This window comes from Callithrix jacchus, chromosome 4, assembly GCF_049354715.1.
Source record: "Callithrix jacchus isolate 240 chromosome 4, calJac240_pri, whole genome shotgun sequence".
Classification (NCBI taxonomy): Eukaryota; Metazoa; Chordata; class Mammalia; order Primates; family Cebidae; genus Callithrix; species Callithrix jacchus.
The window spans coordinates 129,868,151-129,890,615 of NC_133505.1; the positions used below are offsets into that span (position 1 = coordinate 129,868,151).

Here is a 22,465-nt window from a genome sequence, read left to right on the forward strand (position 1 = left end):
TGTTTTGGATGTCTAAAGGTTTTATCCCCCTGTGAGTTTAAAACTGTAAAGCTAGCTTTGTTCTAATCTAACAGAACATCTCCTTGTATGTAAATCTTACAAAATATCCTTACCTGCTTTGGATATCTTTTCATCTTTCTTAGTTTCAGGTTCTAATAAACAAGTAAAAACAAAATGGAAAAAAATTAAGATTTGAAAAAGAATACAGAGTGTATTAATAGGTTGGCTTCACTGATTGTACTTGTCTGTTCTCAATTTTAATTATAGTTACATACTGTCATCAAACTGTTAATGGAATATGTATCTTTGCTAAATTAGAAAGTAATGTAAGCAAAAATACTTTAATTTTAAAATCCAGTTTGCAAAAAGTTTCATGCTAGTCAAGTAATTTGGCGTCTTGCCTTTAATAAAAACCAGGTTTTATAATTTATGAATTCTCTAAATATTATAAATTTAAAAAATTAATAAAAATTGCTCAGAAGAAAAATGTCAAAAATTTTCCTAATCCGACCAATTTAAGCAATTTTCTGTTTTTTGACTACCAGACCTTTAATTCATGGGGCTCCACCTGGTGGTTAATTTAATAATTTCAAAATGATATAATTCTTGTTTTGTATTTCTATCATTATTAATTTTTATAAACTAAATTAATTTTACTTCAATTTAATATATAAACAATCGGTGAAATAAAGTGTCTTGTTCTCTTATTGTCCTGAGACAATGTCTTTTGTCCAGAAATTCTGCATTCTAAAAATACCAGGATAGAATAAATTCATAGCTTTTTTAAACTATTCAAGTAATATTTACAGCACCACCGTAACAAATAAGATAGTTGACTATATTTTCATGTGGCCACTCTATTCTTTTATTTAACCAACTTTGCCTAGGCTTTATAGTTCTCTATTCTTGGCATAGAATCTTCTTGAAATTAATGGAAGAGTTCTGTTACATTATGGATTTCCTCCCTTCAAACAGCAGAAGAAAAACTGACCTCATAGTTTAATACCCACTGAGCATAAACTATGTATAAGAGATAATGCTACCAGCTTTATTTGGGTTTTAGCCTAGAAGTGTCTCATTTTCTGTAGTTATAATGTAAAAGCTAGTTTGTTTAACTGCAGAATTTTGTATAATAAAGAATGTCATAGTCTTTTACATCCTACTTCCTGTAAAAAGTGTCAGTGCTATTAATGCACTCTGACACTCTTTGGCATATATTTTCCCCCTTTTTGACACATTCGCTTAACTTGGTAGATGTACCCTATTTTAACGTTTTCTATGAGCCATAGTATTTTAGGAAATTTTGTTATTGTCTGTAACCACTCTTTAGATTTTAAGCTCCATTAAGGCAAGAACTGTGCTTTGTTTATAACTCAAATATCAGCACTGGGTGAAATATCTGATATGGGGCATATGATCAATAAACGTTGTTGAAGGAATGGATGAGTGAAATAGATGGAGTATATAGAAAGACCAAAGGCTCCCTCTTGTGTATCTGTAGTCCTAAAGGAAATTGATTCATCTTATGCCTCTAGAACTAGAGATAAAAATTCATTGTCACATGCCTGTTGTATTTATATTTTGTTTTAGAATCTTTTTAAAAAATATATAAGTGATACATTTATGTGTCCAACGATAGCAAATATGGCCTCCGATAATTGAATGATAATTTCAGTTAACAATTGAATGATATCTTCAATTATTGGGTTTCCTGATGCTATGCTTTGTCCCAATCAGTTTAGTCTAAAGTTCATTCTTATGTTATTAGTCTACAATAACACAATTCTTTTTTGGTGGTGAGTTCTGATGAGTTTTTGGCTTCATTAGAAAGGAAAAACTTTTTTCTCTAATGGTTTTGTCTTTATTGAGTCCATGCTAGATCAACAGTATAAACTTTCAAGCAAATTAGCACAATTCTAGTAATGAGAATTATTTTTTCTGGAGTACTTATTATGGCTCAAGTGCTGGTCAATTGCTAACTTGCACTATTCCATTATTCTACGAAGTACATGCTGTTTTAATCCCCATTTGGTAGATGAAGTGAATGAAGCTTGCAGAAGTTACTTTGCAGAAGCTCATCCAGCTGCCAGGTGGCAGAACCAAGATTCCATTTTCCCAGCCTATTCCCCTTCACCCGAGGTCATATCCCAAGGTCTGGATAGTATGATCTTGGCCTCCTTCTTTGTTTTGTTTTTGAAGTGTGGCTGATTTGAATATTTGGATTTCTTAGAAACAAATTCCCACAAATTTACATCTTTTCTTCCTAGCACAAAGTTCATTAGCATTTTGCACCTCAAGAATAGGTATCTATTTTAAACAGCCTTGCTTCCCACCCTGCACATAGTTCTCACCCTGTCAATCACATTGTTACTGTAATCTTGAAATGAAATCTTCTCAGCCTTAATATTTGTCAAACGATCATTTGGAAAAAAATAAAACTTGTGGAGGATATTTTTATCAGCTATGGGTACAATACAACCAGAACCAACTTCTAGTCTGTACACAGAACTTTATAAGCACCCTTATGAACATATACTATCTAACGTGTGGCTGTGAATCCTCTTACTAGAACCACTGGCTTTTTAGTGTTATGTGAACAGTAATGCTAAAGATGACCTCAGAACAGGTTCTTTTGGTGTATGAAGAGTAAGTTTTTAGGTTTTATAATCTGACTTTAAATGCAAGCCCATTTCCTAAGTTTTGTGAACTTGAGCATCATTTAAAACCTCAAGTCTTTATTCTGTCATTGCTTAAATGGAGAAAATAATGCTGTAAAATTGATGTGAGAGTTAGCAGTGATGTATATAAAGAGCTTAGCTATTTTTAAGTTATGCTCATAAACTCAAATGGCATGATCTTTCAAAGTAATTTTTCTTTTTTTTTTAAACGGAATTGGGATTTTACCCTTGAATATTCAAGGCAGGAATTGATATGTGAGAAATTGGCAACAAATTTTCTAAGTTGAGCAGCTCTTTTATTAGGCTACTTGGTTTTTAGAACTCCATGCCCTCATTTTGTAGATGGCATTTCTACTGACAGTAAAGTGTTTATTTTTTGAGCCATATGAGACTGCAGTTTCTAACTAGGATTTGTTTCAAGCCATATAAAAACAACTATATATATATTTACATATGTGTGTATATATATAAACTTTCTCTCTATATAAAATTTAATAAAAAGTGATATTAAAATGCTTCAGGAAACTAAGGACAGTCGTTAAAACTGGCCATTGGGACTGCGAGATCAGAGAGATGGAAGGTGAGCATTTATTTTTCATTCCGTTTTCACTGTTTAATCTTTTCTACCACTACCTATTGTTGTATAATATCACATCTAATTTCTATAAACATACCATTGGAGCCCTTCGTTTTGGGCTACACATACAGGCACTGCAAAAATATGGGACCAAGAAGTCCTCATGTTGTGGCAGACAGCCTGCCATTTCCTGTGCAGCACTGACTTTTTCAGGCTGTTGATTTCATTTGTGAAATGTAAATAGCTGATGGGCCTGGGGAAGGGAGCTTCATTAATGATTTTTCAATATCATCAACAGTGTTTTCAAGTAGAACAAGCAGACCAAAACTTCAGCATGCAAATGCTTAAGTCAGAAGGACAAACCCTGTTTAGGAGTCTCTGCTTTGTCTTCATAAAAGGAAAAGAAAGAAATTTATTCAATATATAAATCCCAAGAATCCACATTCTTTTCAGAATGCCTCTATTTTAAGTACTTTGCAGAGAAAAATCAAAATATTATTTTTTCTCACTTTATTTTGTATCACAGTTTCTTCTTTAGCACATAGATATCTTACATGTGCAATAAAATAATAATTATTATTATTTTGCAACCAATGACACTGCATTTGCCGTATGGTAGTCTCTAAGTTAAGTATATTGTATATGTTATCTATATATATTATATATGTTATATATATTTTTTATTTATATATTATTAAATATTCATTAGTTTATTAGCTCTCTAACCCTAATAGCACATAAACTTCATGAGTCCTGGGACGAATTTTTATTTTTCCTAATACATGAGACTGCTTAGACTGTTCTTTGCACAGAAGAGAGATCAGCAAATATTTGTTTTAAAAAAGGACAAATTACATAATCCTTACACACCATGCCTATGTGGTAAGTGTTATTATTAGATTTACTTTACAGATAGCATTACTGAGACTTAATAATACATTTATATACTCCCAAGTAAATGGCAAAACTGGGATTTGAATTCTGTTTTTGTCCCCCAATTTCAAAGTTTTAAGCACTTTAACACACTTCTGTAACTACAGTTGCTACAGATAGAATTAAAAGCTGTTAAGCATTTAATACGTAAAAACTATATAGCACACCACATTCTACATCTTATAAGTAGTCTATCTGTATTATTTATGTTGTATTATCTACACAAGCTACTAATAGTCATTAATGCTATAATTAACATATACAGTATAGTCATAGAAGTTTCTATTTTTTCAAGCCAGTCTTAAATCATGAATCAAACTATGTATTTTCTGCATTGAGCTGGTATAAAACTAAGCAGTCTGAGCATTAATAGAAAATGAGTAACGATCTCACATACTCCTGGAGTAGTATTCAATATTTAATGACATGGGAAGTTGTTATATTTAAAAGCAGGTCACAAAACCTACTCCTGTAAAATACATAAAGGAACATTAGCAGTGTTATCACTGGTCACCATAGGTGAGTTTTAGTATGAGGGGGTCTGGAAAACATGGTGGCAATGGACGTAGGTCTAAAATCAGGCTGCCAGACACCAGTTCTGGATCCACATCAGGCAACTGTGTGACCCGGGCAGGTAACTCTCAGTGCTTCAATTTTCATGTTAATGAAAACAGGATTGCTGTGAAAATTATACATGAAGCACTTAGAATGGTGCCAGGCACAAAGCAGATGGTGGATGTCAGTCATGTCACTGATATTTTAAACTACTTTTCTCACACTTTTCTAACACAAATTTAAATACAATGTATATTTTAAAATAAAAACATTTTATTTGTTATAAGCAACATTCATAAATTTATTCCAAACACATGGCTTGTCCATCATTTGGACCTTTTTAAATTCAGAATTTCTTGACTATTTGGACTTGGATGAAAGCCTGCTACTACTACTGCTACTTGCTATTACTACTACACACACACACAGATACACAGTTTCACAACTTTATTGTGCTCCTAACTCTATTATCTAAGAGCAAATGGCATGCAGTGTGTGTGCATGCACACACACAAACACACACACACTCACACTTTTCCACATTCTGTTTTCGGTATGAGAAAGTATTGCATGGAATATAGAAATATTGTCACTCTAAATAGCTTGACTTCAATATTTCAGATATTGGATAAGCCTTGCTAAATAAGTCTTAAGAGGAATGCTTATTTTGCAAAGATTCAGTCTGCTATACTAGATGGTATTTAATTTTTTTCTGCTGCAGACACATTGCTTTGTGGTCCAGATAAATATAACTGTGAAAAAGATTAGATTTGACTGCCTTTGAGTTTGATTTTGAACTTCTTCATTTCACAGATTACCAAAAGAAGAAACCGTTCTAACTTTGGGTGAAGTCACACAGCGAATCAAAACCTGACATCTGCTACTACGTAGCTTTTCATCTTATCTGGCTGTACATTTCTTTATTTCAATATTCTACTAACTGTTTAACATTTTCCTTTCTCTTATTTAGCCGTGTCCATATGGTCTTTACACTTCATGCATTCTCTATGATCCCATTTTCCCTGATTATTTTTCTAAATTAGTACCATCTTTGCTCATGAATTGAGGAATCCTTCCATGCATAATAGAGCAGCAAGGTGATGATATTCTTAAGCGATAGTTCAACCTCATCCCGGTTAAGGAGTTTCTGAGATCATTTTTGCCACTGCAGTTAAAGAAAAACAAACAGGCAAAAGCTAACCAATCAAACAATTCCTCAGTTTGAAATTAATTTCCTTTATTAACCAAATGATCTAATATGTGGTCTCTGAAACTCTCCAAATTTTCATGTTTTTACCTTTAGAAATGGGAATATTATAATTATATCAGGAATTTGTGGCTAGAATTAGTCTGAATAATTTAACAAATATTTCCTGAACATTCAAGTACTCATATTGAAATAATAGATATCCACTGATTGGATTAAAATTTGGTCTGCCTTATTGAAGGGAGCACTGACAAACACTTTGCTCTTTCTCTGTCCCAGCTCTTATCACTGTCTTGTGAGATCTTTGAGGGCAGGGAATTTGTCTTTTCATCCTTGAAGTCTCTGCCTAGAATATCCACAGAACATTATGTGAACACTGAAAAATTTTTATGGATACATAACAAAATTAAAATTAAAATGCTGCTTCAAAATGACAGGAAAATCAAAATGCTAATCTCATTTTTAGGGTGTTTAATCCAAAAATATGAAGCAGAATTCCTCTCTCACTATTAAAACCCTTATATGTGTGGAAAAGCACATTAGAACTGATTCACCAGATATTAAACCCTGGCGCACATTATTGTTAGATATTTATATTTAATCTGTTTCAGTGTGGTAGAACTATTGAGAGTGGCTACATGAACTAATTTGTTTATCACTAGTTATTTCAGGAAGCTAGAGCCTCAAACTACTGACATCAGGGCTTCTCCCATAGCACACAGTCACACACACAAGCACAACTCTATACACACATGTTCTCTGTCTCTCTGTGGCTGTCTCTGTCTCTCTCACACACCTCTCAGATCCATTAAATCAACAAACGGAAGCAAAACAAAAACAATTATGCTTGATAAGTTTCGGTAGCTATAGTTCTAAACTGGCTCCAGTTTGTAATGTAGGCGCTTAGTTCATGACTCAAAGCTTTATGCCCAAGTCCTGATTCTGCAATTCTTCCTTGGCAAAATTCCCATAGGAGTTTGATGCTCACAGAAAAGCTTTGCTGAGTGGACATTGAAAACATAAAATGGGCCATAGGGCATTCTCTCCTTGCAGGGCAGAATAAATGCATACATTGTCCCTGCCTTATTCTGTCATAATTTCATTTTCATGGTCTTTTGTCTTTTGTATATGCTAAATGCAATGTACCACACTTCTGATCGTGTCACTCTGCTTTTATCTGTTCTTTCTTTTATGCTTACTTACATGTGCCTCATTATTCTTTCCTTCCCTGAAGCTTCCCAATGTGAAGAGTGTGCATTTAAATGGGCAAGATATAATTGGAAGTGGCTGCACACATTTGTAGGTCCTGCAAAAAATAATCAGAACCAAGCTCTGTGATGTTATTTGAAGACGGCAGACAGCTGGTTGGAAATATTTCAGGTAATGAGCCTGCTGACTTTAAACCATTCAATGAGTTCAGGAAGTTGTGCAAAAGCTACTTATCAAGGTAAATAAGCAGGCATTCCTTGGTTTTCCTTTATTGAGGGGAAGTTACTAAACTCTTGCTTGTTTTTCTGGGTACCAGTATTGATTTTCTTGAATTCAAAGTGAGAATAATCAATTAAGTAAATAAAACATCATAGGTTTAAGTATGAGTCATCTTGCATTTTGTTCAAAAATGTAAAAATAATAGATAACCTCACAGTAAAAATAATATATTTTTTAAAATGTTAACAGACAGAAAGACACATGCTTACAATTCCAGGTCCTCGGGAGGCTGAAGCAGGAGGATCTCCTGAGCCCAAGAGTTTGAGGCCAGCCTGGGCCACATAGCAAGACCTCATTTATTAAAAAAAAAAAAAAGAAAAAAGAAAGGAAACGATTTCCCTTAAAGGAGAGAAGGCTATTAGAACATATGCATAAAATATGATAAGAGAGCTTGCAGTGTGATAATGACCCATTCTTTCATTCTATTTTGCCTTTTTAATGAGGGCTTACATTTAAAAATTACCAAGGAAGAAATATCGGAGCTCTACACTTTGACTTGCACATGTATTTCACATACATACAGCTGTACACATATTGTTCTTATTAACATTTTGGATGAAGAAAATAAAAATTCACAGTGCTTGGATATAATACTTTTGTAAAGACAATGCTTGCAGAGAAAATCATGGCCCCCTCAACTACTTTTAAAAATAATACATAACCTCTTTCCATCCTATCAACTTAGCATTTTGACATGGTAAACAAACAACTGTGTTAGGCTGTAAATTGCTGCTTAAAGTGAAAGTGCTACTGTTATGGGTCCAACTTTCACTTTAACAATTCTTCAGGAAATGAGTAATCATTAATTTTAAAGGCATCTTCTAACACTTCATTCTTTAGAATCCTGGTTAGTCTTTTTTTTTTTTTTTTTTTTTTTTAAATCAACAGAGTATCTGTAACCTTCCTCCATTTCTAAAAAACACAGAAAAATTTTTATAAAGACAAAAATTTTGACTATGTGTTAAGATAACTTTTGCTAATATATGCTAGTACTGAAAAAAAGAAAAGTAAGATTATTTTTAGGGTTATTAAGTCTGATGCTAGGTGGCTAATCCAGCATAAAAATCTTAAATAACCATTTAATCTTTGGGCATCAACTTCTTTACTGTTAACATGATAGTTGTAATATTTCTCCTTAAAAATACCTCAGAGCAGAATTAAATCATGCTAAGAAATTATATTAGAGACTAGGCACCAAAAAAACTCAGAAAAAGTACAGACAAATTAAAATACTAATGTTTATTACTACACAAAATATTCTAGACCCACTATTAGACTATGAAAATATTTTACTGCAAGTTCTAATATTTCTTAGAGAATGACAATGTCATGAGTGAATTGCAATACTATTGGAAAATTTTTAAAATTTAGCGTGGTGACAAAAGTATATAGATTAATCGAATCTTCTAAGGGTTATCAGTTTCAAAAGAAAAATACATTCCTGTTGTATCAGTTTAAACAGAATCAGAACACTAAATAACTTTAAAACTGGAATTTTTGAGATGAACCTTAATCTTTTTATGTTAATCACTGGACACTGGAATATCTGTGGTCTCTAGATGTAGCAAGATGAAGACATTGGTTGCGTTTACTATGGTATATGTTGAATTAACTTATTCTGAAAGATGCCTTTTGGGATAAGTCTCTGAGACCAACTGTCTTGATTCTTTTTCATAAAAGCAGACTACACAACACATAGTCCTTCAATAAATCATTGAGCTTTCCTCTGCAGGTTTGTATCTGGATAATTAATATTAAAATAGTGCATATAGAACCAACATTGGACCTTTGCAATGAGACACAAAAACCAGCGATAACTGAACATGCAAAAATACAAATTTCTGGAAAATACATGGCAAAGAGAGTGATTACTAGTGTTAGACTTCAAGTTTGTTGGTTGGACTCATGTTAAGAAGAAGGTTTTAGGTTCCTCAATTTTGAGACTTAACGTTATTGTCTACTAACTTTACTTAGAACTCTATTCTTCTTACTCTTGGTTCTTTTTATAAGAAATCTCATCCATGCATGGTATGCCTACATCTTCAAATTCAGAATACAGACTCACAAGTGTATCTCCATCCCAGATTTTTTTTTATATTCACACCCAAATAGCCAGCTTCCAGCTCTACATTTCTACTAGAATGTCCTAAAAATTCTACCCTTAAACTCAGCATGGTGTAAACCAGATTTATGGTCTTATATGCTAAGCCTGGCCTTTTCTAGTATCCCATCTCAATGTCCCATCTCACTTCAGTGTAGCATCTCATTTTGATTGAATCTGGCTTCTAACATGTTGAAGCAATTTTGAAATATATTTCTACTTTTTAAAATATTAATCAGGTCCATAACATTAAATTCTGAGTATATTAATATTTCTCCTAATATCACCCCAATTTTTATATACATATACCTATTAATGTTGAGTTTATATAAAAGTCCTATAAAAACTTTATGTACTTTAGACAGATTTCTGCTATTGTTCACTATCATCTATTTGAATAGAACTGTGTCATAGAAATAAATTGCCAGCCCATATTACAGATTAACAAAGAAGTACTGATTACAAATATCACCCCATTTTTCAGTGATTATAAATTTATTATTTTGTCATTTGTTCAATTAGCTATTTTTAAAACAAATCGAAACTGGCAAATTTTCAATTTCAAGTGTTCGCTTTCCTTTTAAAAATAAAATCTATAAATTTTTAAAATATCAGCTATTTTTCTTTGTTTGTTATATGCATTGCAATATATTTTCTCAATGTATGGCTAATCTTCTTCGGGATTTACTCTCTTTGTGTCTTAAGAAATTCTATTTTAACTAAAAGCTACATGCATATTCTCCTCTATTTTCCTGAATGTTTGAAGTTTGTCTTCTACCATCAAGTCTTGAAGATGTCTTAAATTCTTTCTACACAAATATGAGAGCGGAATTTAAAATTTTTTCTACATGAGAAGCATGTGTGGTTTTACATTTATTTTCTCAATGATGCATCTGTTATCTAATGTATTTTCCTACAGGTAGGGCTTCATTTCTGGGCTCACTATTATGTTATCTCAGTGTGCATTCCCATACCTGGGCTATTTTCATATTGTTTTAATTAAAGCACTTCTATAAAAAATAACTATGTTTCGTCAGGCAAGTCCACCTTGTTATTTTTCAAAAAAATATATTCTCATTTTTGTCCTTTCAAATTTCAAAGACATTTAAGAAAACTTTTCTCTAAATATACTGTTGATCTTTTTTTACATGAATCTATACATTACTTTAGAGGTAAATAATAACTTCCAGATAGGAAAATAAAACATTGCTTCACTTATTCAGGCCTTTAAGCCTGGATTTCAAAAATATTTTCATTATTTTTTACATAAAACTGTCATCAATATTTATATACTTTTGTTCTTTGTAACAGAGTTTGTTTCCATTGTGAATAGGGCACCCTGAACTAATAAATTTTTTAATTATTCATCCCTTATGCTTAACATTAATTTTCATAGGATGATCTTGTATCCAGAAGTTTTGCTAATTTCTCGTATTCATACTAATATTTTGTTTGTAGGTAATGCCTATCTTATCCCTGCTGCTTCAGTTCCTAAATGAGGGGCTGAGTTTATTTCTTCCATTTTCCTGGTTCTGCATTTCCTTATTCTGTAGCCCCAGAGAACTATTTACAGCAACCATTTTTCACCTTCCTTTTCTTGAGTGGGGGCTCCACTTCAGTACCTGGCTAATTGCAGTGAGACTTGCAGAAAGTCCCTGCTTATTCCAATGAATGTTATTGCCTTAATCACACAGAAACACAACTCCAGGTCAGCAACTCTGTTTAAGGATCCAGAGCCCAGCACCCATACAGCTTCATTCTGGCTTTCTACCTTGTTTTCACTCTGTTTTTCAAAACCAATTAAATGTTTCCCTCTTGATTGCACATGGTTATGTCTTTTTAAATTTATCCATCTATATTTTATCTTTCATTTTAAGTACTGAAGATGACAAAAGCCTTTAAATCTTGAACACATGCTTCCATTTTCCTGGAAAATTAAGGTTAAAAAGCCAGAGTTCTTGTCTCCAATACATGATTACTGAATCAGAATCTCTGGTCATGAGTACTGAACAATATTTTTATTTTAATTCAGCAGGAGAGTTTGGTGCATAACCAGATTTAACAGCATAAATTAGAACATGGTTCTACCTTTACTCAATAAAAATACGCTGTGACTATGTAAATACTGTAAGATTAATACACAATAGATTAATTTCTCATTTAATTGTGCATGATATCGTCATATTATGTCGGATGCTCCTTTAAGGAAATCATTTAAGGAGCTCTCTAATTGCTAAGAAGGGTTAAACCTTTAACTTAAAAAACTTTCTTTTAAAGTTAATTCCTGTTAGTAGAGATTTATTTGAGACGTGACTGTTCCGATACGTGTGAGATGGTACTGATCCCGTTTAGTGAAAGACAGCCTAAAGAGAGAACACTCCTTACAGGTGAAAGCCAAAGTCACTTTGCATGATAGGATCACACTTTGCTGATAAAATGTTCAAGAGTTGTCATTCACATTTAGCATCCCAGGTCTGAGTTTTGGCTGGTTGTTTGCAACAAAAAAGAAGAAGAAATTCAATGCATAAAATTTTAAAGTACCATTAATATTCTGGCAAATAACTAGGAGAGACCATTGTCACTCTAAATGGGAAAAATAAAAATGACTAAATCCTGACAGTAATTTAAGGGCTCAATTTTTAAAGTAATAATAATAATGCGATGAGATTTAAAATAATTATTCTGGTAATTACATTTAATTGACTTTTTGTACAAATCACTGTCTACTGCTAGTCCTCACTAAAAATTAGGAAGAAATGGTATAATGAAGTAAAACTTCAATATGATATATGTTGCCCCTGTGCCCATCACTAGTATCTCTAACAATGAACTGGCTGGTGCTAGATCCAACCACCTGGTGTGGGATTATGGAAAGCAGATATTTGGAAGAGTAGGGGAAGAAGACCCTTGAGGAGGTATTTTCAGAAATCAGAAACTAAAATGACTAAAAACTAAACTTTTAAAATAAAAATGTAGACATATATAATATTTCTGTCTGCACATTTAAAAATATTTCCACCTAATATTGGCAAAATAAATATTGTATCATTGTGTGATTAAATTACTTAATGGCATCTAATCATTTCAACTTACATTGTTATGTAATGTCCAAGTCAACCAACAGTAAGATAATGTTAAAGAAACCTAGAATTTATTTAAGATGAATTAATGTTTAGATAAGTCCAGGGTATTTTTCTTAACTTTCTCAATTAATTTAAACTTTGAATACTGAAATGTAGCACTATGTATCTGCCTGTTAGACATTTAAGATAACATATATGAATCCTCTTGCAAGACAAAATATGCTAATTTGCATATTATGCCAAAATAACAAAATAGTGTATACCAATAAAGTAACTGCCATAATAGCTGATAAAAACAAAGTTTTAGTTACAATAACATATTTCTAAATCAAGGGATAAGTGCTATGTTAAAATATTAAAAGCCACGTTGCTTTTAATATTTTTTTTAGTTTGGTATTATGGAGCTAAGAAAAAAATCATGTGCTCTTACATTTCATTAAATAACAATTATCTTTAATTTAAAATTAATTGCAAAATTAGGAAAGTACAACTTAAGGGTACAGTTTTATACACTGCTACGCTCGCTAATGGGGGCTCTTCGTGCATCCTTTGTTTCTCTGACTGATGGTTCTGTCAGCTTTCTTCTCCTGCTGATCTCCATACCACTCCCAACCCCAATCCATGCCTGTGTAAGCTCACCAGAAATCCTCTTAACAATAAATAATCCCAGTAAGATGAAACTTTTACCACTAAGTCCCTCTACTAAGTCTGGTCAATATTTTACACAGATCTTCTCTTCAGAGGATATGGGGAAACAGCTCTTATTCTAACATTCACAATAGTAAGTATATTACATGGTTTTTATAATTTCAGTGACCATTGATATAGACACAATGGAAAATTTTTTTTAGCGTGCACTGACACTAAGAAATATTAGACAACTCTGAGCACAATGCCAGAATGTACTTGGATTACTTAGAAATTAAATGTATTACATTGGATTTGGTGAGTTTATTTGTGTTTTAGGGGATGTAATTCAATGTATGGCATATCAGAATCCATCTGACTTCAAGCCTATCACAATGGAAAGGCTGGAGATGCAACATGGCACATTAGAAAAGGGACAATGCTTGATTTAGGAGATTGAAGTTCTAATGCTGTCTCTACTGCAAACTATAATAACTTTGAAAAAGTCTTGACTATTCAGGTTTCATTTGTCTGTTAGACAGGAGGATTGGACTACAGTTTCCGAGTTCCTCCACAACTTCTTTATGATTCTATTATCTATGAACTCACAGAATCACAAGGTTTCACTGCGAAATTTTTACTGTTTCATTTTATCTTAAATCTTTGGTTTCCATGGTTATTCCTGAGATTCCCCTTTGGATATCTCTAAAATGGAGATTCCACCATTTCACCACAGACCCGTGGATCAGAATAGCATCTGACTTTTTAAAGTTTTTACAGTATTTCTGACACAGCTATGCTTTCATTTTTTGTTTCACAGTACAATTTAGAATTCAATGATGAAATGGAAATCTTTTTCCTTTTGCTTCAAAACATATGAATGCAAATTAAAGCTATGGTTTTGAAAGCCTGAAAATGAAATGATTTATTACTTTCTTGCAAATAATTGAATATCTAAAGTTGGATCAATGTGGCTTCACATTTCATTATATTATATTACCTTTTTCCTTTAGGGAAGCTGGAATCTTCTCTCCTTTCTCTTTAATAGGTTCTGAAAAAAAAAGTTGGACATTTATTTGAAGCCATGACAAAGAGATTTTCAGATACCTATATAATGAAGTCAGTGAGCTATCAGTAAGCTGAAAGTAAGTGGAAATTTTCTAAAGCACTTTAAAAATGATTTTACTCATATAGGGACAACAAAACAACAGTATAGAATACAATAAGCCATAATCTGATCGTTTTTCTTTAGCACAAGCATAATTTGTTCAACAAGTTATAATCTACTTGTTCATTTAAGCATTTGGATAGAGAGGACCTTATTTATCTGTAATTTTTAAAAAATCGTATGACTTCAGCATCCAGAAGTATTCAAAAACTGTTTAATCAGCACTAAATCAGTTTATTTCTTTTAGGCTACATTTTTGTAAAAAAAAAAAATAAATAAACAACTAAATAAAAAACTTTGCATATACCATGTATGTAGTGGTGTTTTACTCTTCAGAATCAAGTTTACTTCAAGAATGAGATTAAAATAAAATTTGAAAGACGATTTCACCTATGAGACAATTTCATCAAAGTCTTCAAAATGAAGGCCTTGGTTGAAGTAACTCAAATAAAACTTTACTTATTCTGAGAGGGGACTCAAGATGGCGCTGTGAGAACAACCCAGGATTGGAGCCCGCGTTGAATCCGCAAACGGTGAGTCAGTGCTGCATTTCCAGACTGATCTTTGTTGCCCACAGAACGGGGAAACTCCCAAGTATAAAAAGACACGGGACGCCAGGTAGTAGGTCTGCCTGGCGAAGCCGGCAGCCGGGGCAGCGGCCGGCGGCCGGCCCTACCCAGCAATCCCCACAGGGCGCGCTTGTCCGGGTGCCTTGTTGAACCGGCAACCTGAGACTTGAGAGGGCTGGACTTGAGACTGAACGAGACTTGCACAGTAGCCCAGCCCAGGGGATTGCAGGGACAGATCGTTTGGGATACCCAGTGGGACGAACAAAACCGCGATTTCAAACTATCCAGGGCAGACAGTCCGAGACGCTCTGTGGGGGAGGGGCGTCCACCACTACGGGGCAACCTGCCCCAACTGATATACACGCCCACTGCTGACGCAGCCAGCCGTTGCCGAGGCAACCCGCCCCAACTGAGATACACGCCCACTGCTGACGTAGCCAGCCGTTGCCGAGGCAACCCGTCCCTACTGAGATACATGCCCACTGCTGACACAGCCTGCCGTTGCTGAGGCAACACGCTACAATGAAGAGACTCCGCCACAGGGCGTGGCGGAGACCACAGCAGAGCCGGCAGGAACAGCGCGAATCACACAACAGCAGGGCGGAGCCTCGGCAGCCAAACAGTGGCTAGTCTGCCTTCGAGCTGGGCAGGACACCTGATCGGACATCCAAAAATAAAGCCCAAACCCCTCAACACAGAGCATTTGAGAAAAAAAAAAAGGGTTGTTTAATGAGCTGTGTTGCAGCAGAATCAAACATAGCAGCCTAACAGCCCTGAATGAACAACAGAGTGCACAGCTCAGCAATTAAACCCCTATAAAGTACAAACTGTCTCCTCAAGCAGCTCCCTGACCCCTCTATATCCAAAAGACTGTCATTAGGCAGGCATCATCCTGGGACAAAGAGAGCAGAAAAAGAAACTGGTAGCATCCCTCGCTGCGCCACGGCTACTAGAGGTGTACCCCAGACAAGCAGGGTCTGGAACGGACCTCAACAGTCGTACAGCGAAGGGGCTAGACTGGTAGAAGGAAAACCAAGCAACAGAAATACTTCATCATCAACATTCTGGGTGTCCACTCAGAGACCCAAACGAAAAGTCAGCAACTACGCAGACGACCAGCGGACAAATCCACAAAGATGGGAAGAAACCAGCGCAAAAAGGAGGAAAACACCCGAAACCAGAACACATCGCCTCCTAGAAAGGACCAAAACTCCTCACCAGCAAGGGAACAAAGCTGGACGGAGAATGACTGTGACGAAATGACGGAATTAGACTTCAGAAGATGGATAATGAGAAACTTTTGTGAGCTAAAAGATCATGTATTAAATCAATGCAAAGAAACTAAGAACCTTGAAAAAAGATTTGAAAAAAGATTCGAGGAAATGATAACAAGAAAGGATACCTTAGAGAGGAATATGAATGAATTAAAGGAGCTGAAAAACACAATACGAGAACTTCGCGAAGCAAACACAAGTTTCAATAGCCGAATTGACCAAGCAGAAGAAAGAATATCTGAAGTCGAAGACCAACTCAATGAAATAAAATGAGAAACCAAGATCAGAGAAAAAAGCGCAAAAAGGAATGAACAAAGTCTCCAAGAAATGTGGGACTATGTGAAAAGACCTAACCTACGTTTGATAGGTGTACCAGAAGGGGACGAAGAGAATGAATCCAAGCTGGAAAATACTCTTCAGGACATCATCCAGGAAAATTTCCCCCACCTAGCAAGACAAGCCAACACTCAATTGCAGGAAATACAGAGAACACCACAAAGATATTCTGCAAGAAGAGCAACCCCAAGGCACATAATCGTCAGATTCAACAGGGTTGAAATAAAGGAGAGAATACTAAGGGCAGCCACAGAGAAAGGTCGGGTCACCCACAAAGGGAAGCCCATCAGACTCACAGCAGATCTCTCGGCAGAAACACTACAAGCCAGAAGAGAGTGGGGGCCAATATTCAACATTCTTAAAGGAAAGAACTTTCAACCCAGAATTTCATATCCAGCCAAACTGAGCTTCAGAAGTGAAGGAAGAATAAAATCCTTTGCAAACAAGCAAGTACTCAGAGATTTTGTCACCACCAGGCCTGCTTTACAAGAGCTCCTAAAAGAGGCACTACACATAGAAAGGATCAACCAGTACCAGCCATTCCAAAATCACACTGAATGCTAAAGAGCTTCAACATAATGAAGAATCTAAAACAACTAACAGGCAAAACAGCCACCTAGCATCAAAATGGCAGTATCAAATTCACACATAACAATATTAACCCTAAATGTAAATGGACTAAATGCACCAATCAAAAGACACAGACTGGCAAATTGGATAAAAATCCAAAACCCATCAGTGTGCTGTATCCAGGAAACCCATCTCACATGCAAGGATACACAAAGGCTCAAAATAAAGGGATGGAGGAAGATTTACCAAGCTAATGGAAAGCCAAAAAAAGCAGGAGTTGCAATTCTCATCTCTGATAAAATAGACTTTAAAGCAACAAAGATCAAAAGAGACAAAGAAGGCCATTACATAATGGTAAAAGGATCGATACAACAAGAAGAGCTAACGATCTTAAACATATATGGACCCAACACAGGAGCACCCAGATACATAAGGCAAGTTCTTAATGACTTACAGAAGGACTTGGACTCCCACACAATAATAGTGGGAGACTTTAACACTCCACTGTCAATACTAGACAGATCAACCAGACAGAAAATCAACAAGGATACCCAGGGCTTGAACTCAGACCTGGAGCAAGCAAACCTGGTGGACATTTACAGAACTCTCCACCCCAAATCCACAGAATACACATTCTTCTCAGCACCACATCACACCTACTCTAAAATTGACCACATAATTGGAAGTAAAGCACGGCTCAACAAATGCAAAACAACTGAAATCATAACAAACAGCCTCTCAGACCATAGTGCAATCAAGTTAGAACTCAGAATTCAGAAACCGACCCAGAACCGCACAGCTTCATGGAAACTGAACAACTGGCTCTTGAATGTTGACTGGGTAAACAATGAAATGAAGGCAGAAATAAAGAAGTTCTTCGAAACCAATGAGAACGAAGACACAACGTGCCAGAACCTCTGGGACACATTTAAAGCAGTCTCTAGAGGAAAGTATATAGCAATAAGTGCCCATATGCGGAGAATGGAGATATCCAAAATTGACACCCTATCGTCAAAATTGAAAGAGCTAGAGGAGCAAGATCAAAAAAACTCAAAACCCAGCAGAAGACAAGAAATTACTAAGATCAGAGCTGAGCTGAAGGAGATTGAGACACGAAAAACCCTCCAAAAAATCAATAAATCCAAGAGCTGGTTTTTTGAAAAGATCAACAAAATAGACAGACCACTAGCCAGATTGATTAAAAATAAAAGAGAGAACAACCAAATAGATGCAATAAAAAATGATAAAGGGGAAATCACCACAGATTCCACAGAAATTCAAACCATCATCAGAGAATATTACAAACAACTCTATGCACATAAACTAGTAAACCTGGAAGAAATGGATCAATTCCTGGCCTCCTGTGTCCTCCCAAGCCTAAACCAGGAGGAAGCTGAAACTATGAATAGACCAATAACAAGGTCTGAAGTTGAGGCAGCAATTAAGAGCCTACCTCACAAAAAAAGCCCAGGTCCAGACGGGTTCACAGCCGAATTCTACCAGACACACAAGGAGGAGCTGGTACCATTCCTTCTAAAACTATTTCAAACAATCCAAAAAGAGGGAATCCTTCCCAAATCATTTTATGAGACCAACATCATTCTGATACCAAAACCCGGCAGAGACCCAACGAGAAAAGAAAACTTCAGGCCAATATCCATGATGAACATAGATGCAAAAATCTTCAATAAAATATTGGCAAGCCGATTGCAACAGCAAATCAAAAAACTTATTCATCATGATCAAGTAGGATTCATCCCAGGGATGCAAGGCTGGTTCAACATACGCAAGTCTATCAACGTAATTCACCACATAAACAGAACCAAAAACAAAAACCACATGATTATCTCAATTGACGCAGAGAAGGCATTTGACAAAATTCAGCAGCCCTTTATGCTAAAAACCCTCAATAAACTCGGTATCGCTGGAACGTATCTCAAAGTAATAAAAGCTATTTATGACAAACCAACAGCCAATATCATACTGAATGGGCAAAAACTGGAAGCATTCCCTTTGAAATCTGGTACTAGACAAGGATGCCCTCTCTCACCACTCCTATTCAATATAGTACTGGAAGTTCTAGCCAGAGCAATCAGGCAAGAAAAAGAAATAAAGGGTATTCAAATAGGAAAGGTGGAAGCCAAATTGTCTCTATTTGCAGACAACATGATAGTATACCTAGAAGACCCCATCGCCTCAGCCCAAAAACTCCTGAAACTGATAAACAACTTCAGCAAAGTCTCAGGATATAAAATCAATGTGCAAAAATCACAAGCATTCGTCTACACCAATAACAGACTTAAAGAAAGCCAAATCAAGAGCGAACTGCCATTCGCAATTGCTACAAAAAGAATAAAATACCTTGGAATACAACTCACAAGGAACGTAAGGGACCTCTTCAAGGAGAACTACAAACCACTGCTCAACGAAATCAGAGAGGACACAAACAGATGGAGAAACATTCCATGTTCATGGTTAGGAAGAATTAATATCGTGAAAATGGCTATACTGCCCAAAGTAATTTACAGAATCAACGCTATCCCCATCAAGCTACCATTGACTTTCTTCACAGAACTGGAAAAAACCACCATGAACTTCATATGGAACCAAAAGAGAGCCCGCATAGCCAAGTCAATTCTAAGCAAAAAGAACACAGCGGGGGGCATCACACTACCGGATTTCAAACTATACTACAAGGCTACAGTAATCAAAACAGCATGGTACTGGTACCAAAACAGAGATATAGACCAATGGAACAAAACAGAGGCACCGGAGGCAACACAACATACATACAACTATACAGTCTTTGATAAACCTGACAAAAACAAGCAATGGAGAAAGGATTCCATGTTTAACAAATGGTGTTGGGAAAACTGGCTAGCCATGTGCAGAAAGCAGAAACTGGACCCCTTCCTGACACCTTACACTAAAATTAACTCCAGATGGATTAAAGACTTAAACATAAGACCTGGCACCATAAAAACCCTAGAAGGAAATCTAGGCAAAACTATCCAGGACATAGGAGTAGGCAAGGACTTCATGAACAAAACACCAAAAGCATTGGCAACAAAAGCCAAAATAGACAAATGGGACCTAATGAAACTCCACAGCTTCTGCACGGCAAAAGAAACAGTCACTAGAGTGGATCGGCAACCAACAGAATGGGAAAAAATTTTCGCAGTCTACCCATCTGACAAAGGGCTGATATCCAGAATTTACAAACAACTCAAGCAGATTTACAGGAAAAAAACAAACAAGCCCATTCAAAAGTGGGCAAAGGATATGAACAGATACTTTATGAAAGAAGACATATATGAGGCCAACAATCATATGAAAAAATGCTCATCGTCACTGGTCATCAGAGAGATGCAAATCAAAACCACATTGAGATACCATCTCACGCCAGTTAGAATGGCGATCATTAAAAAATCTGGAGACAACAGATGCTGGAGAGGATGTGGAGAAAAAGGAACACTTTTACACTGTTGGTGGGAGTGTAAATTAGTTCAACCATTGTGGAAGACAGTGTGGCGATTCCTCAAGGCCTTAGAAATAGAAATTCCATTTGACCCAGCAATCCCATTACTGGGTATATATCCAAAAGACTATAAATCGTTCTACTATAAGGACACATGTACACGAATGTTCATTGCAGCACTGTTTACAATAGCAAAGACCTGGAATCAACCCAAATGCCCATTGATAATAGACTGGATTGGAAAAATGTGGCACATATACACCATGGAATATTATGCAGCAATCAGAAATGATGAGTTCGTGTCGTTTGTAGGGACATGGATGAATCTGGAAAACATCATCCTCAGCAAACTGACACAAGAACAGAAAATGAAACACCGCATATTCTCACTCATAGGTGGGTGATGAAAAATGAGAACACATGGACACAGAAAGGGGAGTACTAAACACTGGGGTCTATTGGGGGGAAAAGCGGAGGGCCAGTGGGAGGGGGAGGTGGGGAGGGATAGCCTGGGGAGAAATGCCAAATGTGGGTGAAGGGGAGAAGAAAAGCAAAGCACACTGCCATGTGTGTACCTACACAACTGTCTTGCATGCTCTGCTCATGTACCCCAAAACCTATAATCCAATAAAAAATAAAAAAAATTAAAAAAAAAAACTTTACTTATTCTACCAGCTTCCATACACATCTTCAATGTGATTCAGATCATATCATGGGCTCCAGACATACATACGGGCAATGCCTTGAGCATCATTATATTCAACAGCCTAATAAAAAATAAAACATAAACACATTTTATGCTCCCTCTGCAACATTAAAGCTCAATATATATTTTATGAATGAAATGACTTTTAATGCAATTACTTATAAGGGAAATAAAGAGATCTATCATTTCAGCCCTTTTTTCTATTCCCGCCATATGATTTGGGTGAAAATACAGAGAATATGATGGTGGTGCTTGCAAATGGAGGTGCCACTCTAGCAATCACGAAGAATTAGCTGAGACCAGATAGTTTGGGATATATTAAGAATTAATTTTGAGGTTTTATTAAAAGAACTGTATCTTTCAATGCAAAATTTTCTCGTGGGGTAAACTATAGCTTTAAATATCCACTAACATACAGAATTTTTGTAATGGTTTTGGTGGCAAATAAATGTCATGTTGCTATTTACGGTGCTATGTTTAAATAGGGCTATTTTTTCTATACTTCAGCATATGAAGATGAAATCAAGAGCCATGAATTGAACAAACACACTGGGAAGCTTCATTAATTCTTTTTCAAGCTGATGAGGGTAATTTACTGCTCTTGCACTTTCTGGCTAAGCCAAAAGAATTAATGTGTTGTGAAATGAAGAGGGGTGATGGAAACAGACTCCCATTGGGGTGGGAGAGTACAATGCTTTGAGTCTCAGAATTCAAGATTCAGCATGTTGATCTAAATGGGTGAGTGTGTATGTTTGTGTGAGGTTTTTAGTAGTTATAAAATTCAGGACCTATGGTGAGAGCCCACAGAACTACATTGATTTTAGTGGAGAGAGAAGGAAAGGGTGGAATAACAGATACAGTTTTATAGGACATTCAAAGACAGTAAACCTATTGCTTTCAGCTTTGAAGAATGATCTCAGAAAATAAAAGCGATTTCTATTTCCAAGTTTGCTATGGCAAGATGCCCTCTGTTTCTAGGCTGAGGCATCACTCGCACTGACTTTCCTACAGATCATTTATTCTCAGCATCCGTTTTGTCCTCAGGGGCTTTTGTTGCAAGTTAGGAAGTCTACAGACTTCTCTGAGCAATCTCTAACTACCCAAGGGAGTGAGTG

General features: G+C 35.7%; 1 protein-coding gene across 50 annotated transcripts in view; it reads right to left on the reverse strand.

The window, feature by feature from the left end:
• TRDN (triadin) overlaps positions 1-22,465 on the reverse strand; it is a 415,209-nt gene that overhangs the window by 97,785 nt on the left and 294,959 nt on the right. For 38 of the 50 annotated variants that reach the window (XM_078370051.1, XM_078370045.1, XM_078370044.1 and 35 more), the window contains 2 exons: positions 14,250-14,300; positions 114-152 (listed from right to left, as the gene is read on the reverse strand). In XM_078370051.1, coding sequence (XP_078226177.1) covers positions 114-152; positions 14,250-14,300 — 90 coding nt within the window. The remainder of the gene's footprint in view (positions 1-113; positions 153-14,249; positions 14,301-22,465) is intronic. The other 12 variants (XM_078370048.1, XM_078370035.1, XM_078370050.1 and 9 more) reach the window with 1 other exon arrangement.